The sequence below is a fragment of the Microtus ochrogaster genome, chromosome 5 (genome assembly GCF_000317375.1).
Source record: "Microtus ochrogaster isolate Prairie Vole_2 chromosome 5, MicOch1.0, whole genome shotgun sequence".
Classification (NCBI taxonomy): domain Eukaryota; kingdom Metazoa; phylum Chordata; class Mammalia; order Rodentia; family Cricetidae; genus Microtus; species Microtus ochrogaster.
In genome coordinates, this window is record NC_022012.1 from 74,832,405 (window position 1) to 74,846,019 (window position 13,615).

General features: G+C 37.4%; 1 protein-coding gene across 2 annotated transcripts in view; it reads right to left on the reverse strand.

The window, feature by feature from the left end:
- The window catches only part of Dennd4a (DENN domain containing 4A), a 107,754-nt gene that overhangs the window by 62,381 nt on the left and 31,758 nt on the right, over nucleotides 1–13,615 (reverse strand). For both annotated transcript variants that reach the window (XM_005347773.3, XM_026779058.1), the window contains exons 5-8: nucleotides 10,779–11,110; nucleotides 8,059–8,308; nucleotides 2,393–2,462; nucleotides 511–680 (exon numbers count right to left, since the gene is read on the reverse strand). In XM_005347773.3, the coding sequence (XP_005347830.1) occupies nucleotides 511–680; nucleotides 2,393–2,462; nucleotides 8,059–8,308; nucleotides 10,779–11,089 (801 nt within the window). In that variant the 5' untranslated portion in view covers nucleotides 11,090–11,110. The remainder of the gene's footprint in view (nucleotides 1–510; nucleotides 681–2,392; nucleotides 2,463–8,058; nucleotides 8,309–10,778; nucleotides 11,111–13,615) is intronic.

Sequence of the window (13,615 nt, forward strand, 5' to 3'; positions counted from 1 at the left end):
ATTTGAACTGTGAATAATTCACTGGATTTTTCCTATCCACAAACTGAAAGTGCTGGTCTAGATGATTTCCAAGCTCTCTTCCAACTACAACTCTGTAATTCCAGGGCTGGAATATAGTTCAGCAATAGAGCACTCACCTATCAAGGGCAAGGTTTGAGCTCCAGTAACAAAAACAGAACAAAAACAAAAAAAGTCATGTCATATTTCATGATGTCTTTGACATTACTTAGGAGCTTTTCTATCACAGAATATGAACCAATGAGGGATCAACATGTGGGGATGAGAAAAGTTTTCACTAATATTTAAAAACAAGACCAAAAACAAGCACTTGGAAGGATGGGAAAACTCTGCTTTCCTGTCTCTGGATATCGCAAATTTGACCAAGTAGAAGAAATATGTATTACTGGCTTGATTTAGTCAGTTTTTAACTATTGTTCCTTGAAGATATGAGGCTCAGGGCTTTAATAGGTACAAGAAATTAGCAAACACCACTAGTTAAATACACAGTACCTTTTCAGCTGAGGCTCCAGTCAACACAAATGTAGAGAACACAGGAAGAGGGTATTTGCTGTTTGGTGGCCAGCATTCAATAGTTGCACCCATTGGTAAACAAAACAGGGGAACAGATTCTGGTAGTGAAAATGACTCATAATCTTCTTGAGGATACCTGCAAATTAGACCTATGACAGCAATGGGAACTATTAGATCACTGTCTCCTGAATGTAGGTGTTTTCTAAGTTGAATGATAATAAAATACTTTATTTCACACATTTAGAAGGTCAAAAATTGCATATATGTTTATATTCAGTTAATTCTGAATGTGTGAGTAGGATTTATATAGATGCTAATCTTCAAGGATTATTAACTATTAGATTGTTTTAACAGTTATCAAACTTCATCTACAAAAGCTAGGTTAGAAGTAAAAAAAAGAGAACCCTCTAAAAATACACATACCCCTAAAAATTCACCTCATGCCATACTACAGTAAAGCATATATTTAAAACTTTCAATATGGTTGTTTGCCTATATCTACTTTATCACTCTTATTAACTATTCTTCTAGGCCTTTTAATATATTACACATAACATATTAATATATGTTTGTACATAAATATACATTTATATCATATGTAATGTATAGAAATAAAATCTCCTATAAGTATTTAATTGTAAATTCTTACACAAATGAAAAATAATTCACAAAAGAGTAGCACAGATTTGGAATACCATTAGAATGGTGTTACCACAAACTCAGCTTCTGAATAATTCTAAATTATCCCCACTTATATGTTGATAGGAGTTTCAAATAACCCAGGGTTTCATGATAATTTACTCATGAAAATGGAATAGGTATCTTCCACTGAACATACACTAGAAACAGATATTTATACTGAATATTGTGGTGTTAGAAATAGAAAGCAGGTTTCATGACAATTAAGTCCTTGAAGTTAGGTAGAAACCATGACTGGTAATGCCATAAGAACAAAAAGACAAACTGGGAATCTGAACAGTGGACTCTACTACCAATGTCTCTGATTCTCAAAAAACAGATCTTTTCTTTTCAACTGTAAGGTGAGATGGACTAGATAAACTAAGGTTCTCCCTCTAATCACATGCTAACCAGCCAGTGGGGTCCCCTGAGGGCCATAGCTGACTGTGCTCTAGTCTCTCAGGTCATGATGCAACAGTGCAGTTATAAAGTGAGAATAGAAATATTGATGAATTGTGGGCCCTGGAAAGTCAAAGGGAGAAAAGAGTCAAGGACTCTTAATTTTAAAGGGTTAAATCTGTTATCTTATAAGTAAGATCAATACATTTGACATTTTGACTATACTTCATAAAACTGCAAATAAGTTTGAATACTATTCATAATCATGAAATATAACCATTAAATTTGACTAAATTAATATAAATATTAAGGAAGTATACTTTTCATACTTTGCACAGGTTTAAAAATTAAAGAGAATTGGCATGTGCTGAAGCTGTTTCTTATACTTTGTTGTTGTTGTTTTTGCTCTTTATTTTTTGAGACAGGGTTTCTCTGTGTAGCCCTGGCTGTCCTGGAATTGTCTTTGTAGACAAGGCTGGCCTCGAACTCACAGAGATTCGCCTGCCTCTGTCTCCTGAGTACTGGGATTAAAGTCGTGTGCCACCACAGCTTGACTTGTTACTTAAATTTAAGGCTTAAATACATAATCTCACTTTCCTTTCAAAGTGATCTTTCATGCAGTGTCCAAAACACTTCAAGATAAACTGAGACTCAAGAGAAGGGCTGCAACTCAGCTGCCGATACTAACACATCCTAACATGGCACACAGGCTGGTTTGCTCTTTAACCTTGTAGACCCCACAAGCTGTTTCTATAGAAATCATTCCCCCAAAAATTATTCTTACCTGCTTTGTAGGATATAGTGTTAGTCTTTGCCACTGATTTTTTATAGCATAAGTACACTGCAGATCCCCACTGAAGAGAGAGGGAAAAAATAGCATTCAACTTTAAAAGGCAGTAACCTGATGAAAATGGAACTTCTTTGAGCTGTCCAATATGTATTAGCTACCACATATGAACAGATTTCACCTGTCAGCTATTTCAATCTGTTACTTTGTTAGCATTTTATTAGAATCATTGCCTACTTTTTTTTTCATAATCTCTGACAATTCCCCTTTTCACTGTGGTGGGGAAAATTGGCCCTATAAAATAAAACTAAGTCACAAAAATTTATACTTTATTCTATGTCCCAAACTTAGGCAGAAATATCAACAACCATTCTTTGGTCGTTGATTGAAAAGTACCATAGCCACACTGATGAATATCTTGCATATCACCATAGAACCTTCATCCGGTGATGGATGGAGATAGAGACAAAGACCCACATTGGAGCACTGGACTGAGCTCCCAAGGTCCAAATGAAGAGCAGAAGGAGGGAGAACATGAGCAAGGAAGTCAGGACCGTGAGGGGTGCGTTCACCCACTTTGAAGGTGGGACTGATCTAATGGGAGCTTATCAGGGCCACCTGGACTGGGACTGATGGAGCATGTGATCAAACCAGACTCTCTGAATGTGGCTGACAATGAGGGCTGACTAAGAAGCCAAGGACAATGGCACTGGGTTTTGATTCTACTTCATGGACTGGCTTTGTGGGAGTCTAGCCAGTTTGGATGCTCACCTTCCTAGACCTGGATGGAGCGGGGAGGACCTTGGACTTCCCACAAGGCAGGGAACCCTGACTGCTCTTAGGACTGGAGAAGGAGTGGGAGGGGGGAAGGGGAGAGAAATGGGAGGAGGGGAGGAGGTGGAAATTTTTAATAAATAAATAAGACATAAAAAAGAAAAGTACGAAAATAATCATGTAATATTTCTTTTTATGATCTTTTTTAAAAAGAAAATCTCAGACAATTTAACAACTAGACAATTCTTAAAAGCTCCTCTCTAAATATTAAATAATAAAAAAGAATTAAGTAGTAATTAATAACATCTGACACTTATACATCATATGCTATTACTGCAGGCATTATCCTAAGTTCTTTCTAATACTAATTAATTTATTCTTCAAAAATGTGTATGTAGGAAAATCACTTTATCCGTATGCTATGAAGGAGGAAATTGAGACACAAACAGTGAGGGAATCTGTCCACTCTACACATCTGAGATTCAAACGCAAGCAGCTTAGCTAGAGTCTATGCTGACCATGCTGCTAACAATGCCTCTTTATTCTTGGCAGAGGAGAATACATGCTTTGTGGTAACAGAGAGACTGCTGTCTCAGCAGGAAAAAAAGAAACACATTCTGGGTTTAGTTTTAATGGCAAAAGTTTAGCTAAGACACCTCGATTAGTTAATGAGACTTAGAAACAGTTATAATGACAATGTCAGTTACTTTCAATTCAAAACAAATACATATATACATCCACAAAATAAAACTTGCAAATGGGAAAATACCAAGTACCTGTAAGCTTGTTAAAATACCACACCAAATCTGAAATGTTGTATGTTACATCCCATATTCATGAAAGAATTCAAAAACTTTCTTTGCTCCTACCACTACTATTACTACAGTCTTTAAAAACTACCTGTGAGGCAAATGTGAGAGCTTGTGCTTGTAATCTCAGCACTTGGGAGAGTGAGTGAGGCAAGAGGATCACAATGAGCTGGAGGCTCATCTGGATACCTAGTGCGGCCCAGGCCAGGCTGAGGTACAGAACAATACCTTGCATCTCACCCCTCAACCAACCCCCTCCACTCCCAAAATTCTATTTGCTACCAAGATTTTCTTCTTCTACTATAAGCCCTTCAACAGTTATATAATATTGCTAAATCTTCAAGGAAATTTTCTATATATGATTAGTTAGAGTAAAAATGTTCATTTAATTAGGGGTGACATACCTACAGATGAATTCTTTTAAGATAAAGTTATATATTTGCAGTAATCACTTTTCAAATAGTTTCTTAAAGAAAATGCTCAGTATGACTTTGCATTAACCTTCAAAGGGATTCACTAATACTGTCATTAAACAGCCTAACATCTGTACGGTGCTTGCTTGTATGTGCTAGGAAATTAAAATTGATAAATTGCCTAGGGAGACAGAATCAGGCAGATCTCTGTGATTTCGAGGCCAACCTTATCTAAAGAGTGAGTTACAAGACAGGCCAGTCTGTTACACAGAGAAACCTTGTCTAGACAAAAATCAAATAAATAAATTGAAAATTGGTGTTTTAAAAAAAAGCCAGGCGGTAGTGGCACACACCTTAAATCCCAGCATTTGGGAGGCAGAGGCAGGTGAATCTCTGTGAGTTCGAGGCCAACCTGGTCTACAGAGTGAGTTCCAGGACAGCCAGGGCTGTTTCACAGAGAAACCTTGTCTTGAAAATCAAACAAACAAATGAACAAACGAATAAACAGGTAGATAGAAAGCAGACAGACAAACAAATAAAAGATTTGAAGAATGGCCTGGAAAGAAAAAAAAAGCAGGCAGTGATGGTGTCTGCCTTTAATCCCAGCACTTGGGAGGCAGAGGCACAAGGCAGGTGGATCTCTGTGGGTTAGAGGTCAGCCTGGTCTACAGAGCTAGTTTCAGGGCAGCCAGGACTGTCTCACTGAGAAACCCTGTCTTGAAAAACTAAAGGGGGGAAAAAGAGAGAAGAAAATTGGTTATTAAAAGTTCAATTCTTAAAATAGTTATAAATTGACAGGAACATAAATCAGTTAAAATTTTCTGGATACAGTTCTTGAGAGTAAACACATGTTCTGACCCAGAAATTATAAGCCACACAACAGGGCATGAGCAGTGTAGCACAATGCTTAGCTCTTGGTTCTGCAGTTTTATAACCTGAGTCTTGCTTCATCAACTTATTGAATGTGTTTAGATGAGAAAAGAACCACATTTTTAATTATCAAATAGCCTTCCTTATAAAATGGGGTTAAATACTTACTAAGGTCATTGGCAGAAGTGAAGAAATACTTAGAATACCACATAGAACATAAGCAGTGAATACAACTTACTTTACATAAATTTAGTTATGTCAACAGCTTGCTTCTAACATTAAAATCAGAATTTCAATGTCTTATGCTAGAAGATAGAACAAATTATACCAAATCCATCCAATGCAGTACTCTTCATTAAAAAGTGCTGTTTTCACTAGACTTCCCTTATCCACACATTCACAGTTCAGTTGTCTGTGGCCAATTTGGTCACATTAACTACCCCTTCCTTCCCCCCACCCCAGCTCCTGTGGATCTCCTTTAACTTCCAAATTCATGCCCTCTTGTTTTTCTTCTCTCTCTCTCTCTCTCTCTCTCTCTCTCTCTCTCTCTCTCTCTCTCTCTCTTTCTCTTAAAAATAACTCTAATTAGTGCTCCCTGTATTGCATGGGTGTGGGGGCATCCTCTAGAGCATGGGCAACCTACCAGTGGCCACACCTTTGCAAAACAATCTCAGAGCTGGAGGAATGGCTCAACAATTAAGAGCATTGGCTACTCTTCTAAAGGACTCAAATTCAATTCCCAACAACCATACAGCCGCTCAAAACTATTTGTAATTCCAGTCCTAGGGGATTCCATGGTACACCTTCTGGCCTCCCTGGACACCAGGCACACAGATTACACACAGTTAAAACACCCATAAATAAATAAAACACCCCAAAACAGAAAAGTTATTTTCATTCCCCTAGCAGCCATCAACCACCACTAGATCTTCAACTAGAGATGGGGCCTCATCAGTACTTCCCCCATCAATTTAGAATTTTTAACCTGCATGACATTTGTGATGGGGCTTACACTATCCTGTTCCATCCTGCCTAGGACAGGACTCACCCTTTTGTCCAGAATACACTTGTATCGTTTGCTATCTGTCAATTATTACTCAGCAGCGACAGCAGCGTCTGTGCTTGAGAAGCCCTCACCATACTTAACAAGGGCTCCAACATATTAGATAGTGATGTTGGCTACTGTTATACTGCTTTGTTATATTTCATTCCTAGTTACTGTTGCTAATCTCTTACCATGGCTTATGCTTAAATTAAGCCTTATTATAAACATACACACATAAGAAACATAGTATATTTATGATTATTCAAGAATCCAGGAGAAAAGTCAGAGAGATGGCTCAGCAGTTAAGAGCATGTACTTCTCTTGCAGAAATCTGAGTTCTGAGTTCTGTTCCTAGCGACTACATCAGGCGGGACACAAGCCTGTAACTCCAGCTCGAAAGATCCAAAGCTTCTGAACTTGTGGGCACCTGCACTCAAATGCACATACCCAAAAACACATACATATTTAAAATAAAATCTTATGGAAAATCTAGGAGCATCATTAAGAGCCTTAGAATGTGTTTTCATAGGTTCAGTGGTAGTTGTATTCATTAAAAGATGTTAACTCTCCACAATAACAAAAACGATAATATCACAGTGATTCATACTTAGTTAATTCAAAAGACATTAACTGACAACAATCAATGTTGGCAAGGTGCAGGACTAAAGAGGAGGCACTCTTACAGACTAAGGATAAAGGAAATGCAAGTCACCACCATGTTCTCTCTCTCTCTCTTTTGTTTTTCAAGACACAGTTTTCCTGTGTATCCCTGGCTGTCTTGGAACTCACTCTGTAGACTAAGCTGGACTCAAACTCAGAGATCCACCTACTTCTGCCTTCTGAGTGGTGGGATTAAGGATGTGCACCAAAACCATCCAGCTACTATCATGTTTTCAAAGAAACCTGTCAACATATTTCCAAAGACACGGCATACCTACAGACCCATCTATTCTACTTCCTTTTAAAAATTTTATTTATATGTATGAATGCTTGCCTGCTTGCATATATGTGGACCATGTGCATACCTAGTTGTAAGCCACCAAGTGGGTGCTGGGAACCAAATCTGGGTTCTCTGCAAGAGTATCCAGTGCTCTTATCCTTAGCCACCTCTCCAATCCCTAATTCTACTTTCAATTATTTGTTCTTCCAGTGTTATTTTAACAAACATTCATAGAAAAAGGCATAGGGTTGATCAAAGCTGCATACCAACTCAGCTACACCCTCTTCATCCCCAATCACATACTCAGAGGTTGAAAAGTTTTACTGTAAAGAATGGTGAAATGGGACAGCGAAAGAAAGGGGAATATGGAATCAAAAAGTTTTATAAAGATGGACATAATGCAACAAGTTTTGCCTGCGTCTAACAGAAGAAAACTGATGGCGAATAAAGAAGTAGGGAAGACTGCCAAAGCCATGTCCTTAGAGCTGTGTATGCATGGGGTCCAGCATGCAAGGGGAGAGCACGGAGACAGCCATGGTGTTAATTTACTGATTTTGTAGGAACACTGAAAAGCTATTTAAGTTAGAAGGAAGAAGGAAAGGACAGAGAAGTAGAGAAGTACAAAGTTTCTTACACAGTTATTTAGTGAAAGTACAACTAAGTACTTTCTAAAACAATAAAATATCCAACATCCTTAAAAATCATATTTTTTTCCAAATCTGTTACGTTATTTTATTTTTCAAGAAAAGATTTACAATTATGTCCTTCACTGGTGAGTGGCTAATTGTATCAGTGCTAAAGAATTGACTTACCATACTATTGTTGAGATTCTTGTCAACCTTGCAGAATGTGTGTGGTGGACTTTCTCCTTTACTGGGTATAATAATGCATATGTCTGTGACAGCAAGGGTATTCTGAGTCATGTTTTCAGAGGCTCTTCGGTAAGTGATATAGATTCTTTGTGATGAGGTACTGCCACTAATATTGGCAGGTCGTCCATAGGGAGTACTTTGAATAATCTCACAGCCCTGTTTTAGTCTTTCTTTCCAGTCATATAATACCCTAAAACATAAAAATTTAAAAAGTAAATGCATAAAGTTCTCTGAAACCTAAAAGATAACACTCTCAAGTACCATGGATACATCCTAAAATACAGCACTGTATAAACTATGTTTGTCAGTACACAGTAATGAGTCCAGTACTCAGGAAGAGGAGGCAGGAAGATCTGAAATGGAGTATCATCCCTGGCTACATAACAAGTTCAAAGCCATGGCTACCTGAGATTCTGTCATAATCTCTATCTTCTGCAAAAAAGAGTTGGGTATATTCTGCCCTCATATTTCACTTTGACTCTTTCCAGTTAAGTTTTTTGTTGTTGTTTTGTTTTGTTTTTTTGTTTTTTCAAAACAGGGTTTCTCTGTGTAGCCCTGGATGGCCTAGAACTTGTTCTGTACACCAGGCTGGCCTCAAACTCAGAGATCTACCTGCCTCTGCCTACCAAGTGCTGGGATTAAAGATGTGTATCATCACCTCCATGCTTCCAGTTAACATTTTTTTTACTACACCCTACAACTTACTTAAAGACTACATTGCACAGTCCAAATAACTATTTCCCTATCAAAACTTTAAACAATGTTTTGTGCTTATTAATATAAGAGTGGCAAGCCGGGCGATGGTGGCGCACGCCTTTAATCCCAGCACTCGGGAGGCAGAGGCAGGCAGATCTCTGTGAGTTCGAGACCAGCCTGGTCTACAGAGCTAGTTCCAGGACAGGCTCCAAAGCCACAGAGAAACCCTGTCTCGAAAAACCAAAAATAAAAAAGAGTGGCAATAATTAATGTTCAGTATTCCAATTAGTTATTTATTAATATATTTACTTACCTATGCTCTATAAAAATCAAGCACATTCTGTGGGAAATATAACCCGTGTTTTAGTCAAAGTTAAAATCTACAGAAGGTTGTATGACCAGACAATATCTTCTTGCATAATTTTGCTATAATACTTTTACTAAAAGTGTCTAAACAGAAAGAAGTTAAAAGCATCATAATTTTTTTTTTAAAAAAAAATGCTACTGCTAGTTGTATTACCTTAGGCAACATTTAACTTCCCTGAGCCTTACACTACTTAGTTATGAAATCAAACCATGGGACAGTGCATAAAGACAGTTGTTACAAAGCATGACAACCTGAGTTAGATTTTACAACATATGTGGTAGAAAACACACACAGACACACACACACGGGGGGTGGGGTGGCAGAGAGACACAGAGACAAATTAAACAAATAAATAATATGATTTCTTAACTTCAAAGATACCATGATGAGAGGGATATTATAAAGAACGGAGAGGAGGCTGGAGACATAGCTCAGTGGATAAGAGCATTGGCTGCTCCGCCAAAGGATCTAGTTCCTAGTACCCACTTGGTGGCTCACACCCATCTGTAACTCATTTCAGGGGATCCAATGCCCTCCTCTGGCCTTCCTGGGCCCTACGCATACATGTGGTACACAGATATACATGCTGACAAAACATGTATACTTAAAAAAATTTCAAGTGGGGAAAATATTTGTTAAACATATACCTAATGAAGGACTGTATTAAGAATTTGGAATGAATACTATAGCTCATCAATAAAAGTATAACCTAATTAAGAAATGAGTAAAAGAGCTAAGCAGCCATTTCTCAATTGACACTTGCCAATAAACACATGGAAAGATGTTCAGTATCATCAACAAACACAAGAGTGCAAATTAAAGTCACAATGAGATTCCATTTCATACTCACTAGCACAAAAATAATCAAATATAAATACGAACTATTTTTCAGACTGTGAAAAATATCAGAACCCTCACACTCTATTGGTGAGAATGTGCAATACTTGTAAAGCTGCTTTGGAAAATATTCTGGAAGTTCCTCAAAAGGTTAAATACAGAATTATCATATGATCCAGTAATTCCACTCCTAAGTATATACACACAAATAATAAAAATATGTCTACATAAAAACTTGTACATGAATAATCAATCATAAAAGCATTATTAATAATAGCCTCAATGTGTAAATAGCCCAAATACTCACCAACTGGTGACAAGATAAATTATAGTGCAACCATATGTTGGAATACTATTAGGTCATTAAAGGAATAAGATATGAGTACATATTAGAATAAGGATGAGTTTAAAAACATGCTATCTAACAGGAAGGGGAGCACTAGGACTTGCAGGACAGACAGACAGAGACAGTGAATATAGAATACTGGGTATTGCTTTATTTTTTTAATCTCCCCTTATTTTAGTGGGTAGTAGGCAAAATTCGTTCTCACTATGTAGCCAAGTCTGGCATCAAACATAACAATCTTTCTTCCCTAGCCTATCAAATGCTAGGATTACAGGAATATGGACTACACCCAAGCAAATGTGTCTGATTGTAAAGCTATCATACCACTATTAATGACCAAAACTAAGTTTAACTTCAAAATTCACAAAGCATACAATTTGGATTAATAATAGTAATTCACTAAAAAATACTCACCCCAGATCTGTAAGTGGAGGTTTATCTCTCCCTCTTTTATAGCAAAGGTAAATCTGGGGTCCTACAAGACTTCCGTTATTGAGATCTGCTGACAATCCAGTTGGGGTAAAGTCAATACATGTGTAATCCCGTGGCACCTCCTCCCCAAGGGATTTGATGATAACAGAAACATCTGTGATGGGTTCTTTTGGTTTAGCCACTTTGTGACAGGCATCATTGAAGTGAATTTCCTCTTCAAGAGGCTTTGAAACATCAGTTAAGCCTGCTACAACAAAGTAGTCAGCAACACGAGGCCCCTTGTCTTCAATCATCTTCCATTACTAAACTTGCATCTAAATGAAAAATAAAAGGTCTTGTTCTATAATTGGTCAAGTCAAAGTGCAAACCTATAAAGAACGCAAGTCCTAGTCACACTAGTATTAGACATTTTACTCATGTAAGTGAAAAGCATGCCTTTTTTGAAAATGAGATAATCTTTGGCATTTTTATTATAAAACTAATACAGGAATCTTCAATTCTGGTATCACAGAAACCTAGATCATTGAAGTAGATAACAACAACAATAACAAAAACCCAGCCCTTTAAATATAGATGAACCTTTAAAATATAATGCAAGTTCCCATAGCATCAAAAATACTGAGGAAACTGAAAGCCAGAATGCAATATATAAGCTAATGTTGGGTCAGAAAAACTGCCATCTCCTCAATAATCAAGGGGTTGTGCTTTAAAAGGCATTATAAGGAGAGAAACAAGGCTTCAGAACCAAATCAGACAATGAACTAGAAGGAAGCAGCTATATAAAACCAAAAGCCCCAAATGACTAGATTCTTGATTAAAGAGTGAATTTTAAAACCTATCCATACTGGACTTGGGTGTAGCTCAGTGGAGAGCATGTGTGAGGCCCTAGGTTCAACCCCAATGACTGAAACAAACACTACTTATCCAGTAACATATAATGAAGTTGACTTCAATGTATCCCTGGCTTGAGCTGCAGTTAGACTCTGGACCTTGAACTTAAGCTACTTTTAAGTTTCCAGGAAGCTCCAACTAAGAAACATATAATAAAAGTATTCTGAGACTAGTGATATCTCTGCAGGAGGCTACACCCTAAGGCCAGGTTTCCACAGACAAAGCCCACCTGAAGATGAGCTCCTATTCTAAACCACAAAAACATACAAGGAAAAATCTACCATGAATGAGTCTTGGCAGATACAACAAACAAAAACTCACATAAAAGAGTACTATACTCTTACAGTAAACTAAAATGACAAATATATTCATATATCTATAAGCCTTTAAGAGTAAAAGCTCCTTCAACTGTCTACAATCTCTTAAACCTTAATTTCTTCTTTAGCTAATATGCTTCTAGCATTGTCATTACTTGTAAAGCACTGTTACAGGGAGGAAAGTTCTATTTAAAACAACAATCCACCATGAGTCTTATGTCAGTTTTGGTTATAATAAAGGCAAACAAGAAAAAAACTCCCAAAGACAAACAAATTAGGCGTGCATATAAAATAAACCTCTTTGTCACAGTTACATATGACATATGGGGTACAAGGATTAGTACAGCATATATTTCATATATGTGGAAAGATTAATTTTAAACTTAGTCATTTGCTTAAATCCCAGAATTTCCAAAATGGACTTGAGCAATAAACCCTAATTTACCACCTAATAACTTGAAAAACTCTACAATTTGCTCTAAAAAATGCTAGTACAAAGTAAATAACCTTCCCTGAGGGAATTTGTGTCACACATCAGAGTACAACCTTCCATACTGGGCAGAGGAGATGGTTCAGGGGAAAGTATCTGCTGTGTAAGCATGATGACCTGTGTTTAGATGCCCAGCACCATGTAAAAGCTGGGGGTGCTTGGGGGGGGGGCAATACAAACAGTAGATCCCTATGTATCCCTCAAACTTACTGCCAACCAGTCTATCCAGGTGAGCTCAGGCTTAGTGAGAAACCCGTGTCAAGACATGAGTTGGGAACTTACAGAGGGAAACATCAGAGATGAAGCACTAGTCTGCATGTAAACAGGCACTTGTGAATGTATACATGCTTAGAGATACACAAACGTGAACTCACACATATAAGCTACACACACACACATACACACACACACACACACACACACATCTATACTAAGAGGCAAACTTCTCTCCCTGTTTTTTTTTTTGGTTGGTGGGGATTGATCCTAGGGCCCTCTAGGAAATGTGCCAGGGAAATGGTCTACTATGAACTTTCAGCCTCAGAAAGTAAATTTCTTTATGTTAATTTTTGGAAACTGGGGATCACAAAAAAAAACCATTTGCATTTAATCCAAAGGTTCTTCAGATAATAGCTGTAATACAAAGTCCTGAAATGTTATTAATTTGAAGTAACAATACTGCATCATTTATCAATAATTATTTGATAATTCTTCTTTGTTCAAAATGCTATAGATAACTTTAGGAACCACACATAAGATAGAATGTTTAGGATCTGGCAAGGTGGCTCAGAGGGTAAAAGCACTTGGTACCAAGCCTGATTACCTAAGTTCAATTTCTTGGATCCACAGGGTAGAATGAGAGAACTGACTCCCACAAAAATGTCCTCTGGTATCCATTTGCATGTCATAGCATGTATATACTACATATGTACAGATACACACAAATAAAATATAAATAAGATAAAATGTTTATTACAGATCTCTTTTATATACCTAGGAGAGGAGTACAAGGTGAAGGTGATCAAAATATACTTGAAGAAATTCTTTAAAAATTAATAAAAATAAGCCGGGCGGTGGTGGCGCACGCCTGTAATCCCAGCACTCGGGAGGCAGAGGCAGGCGGA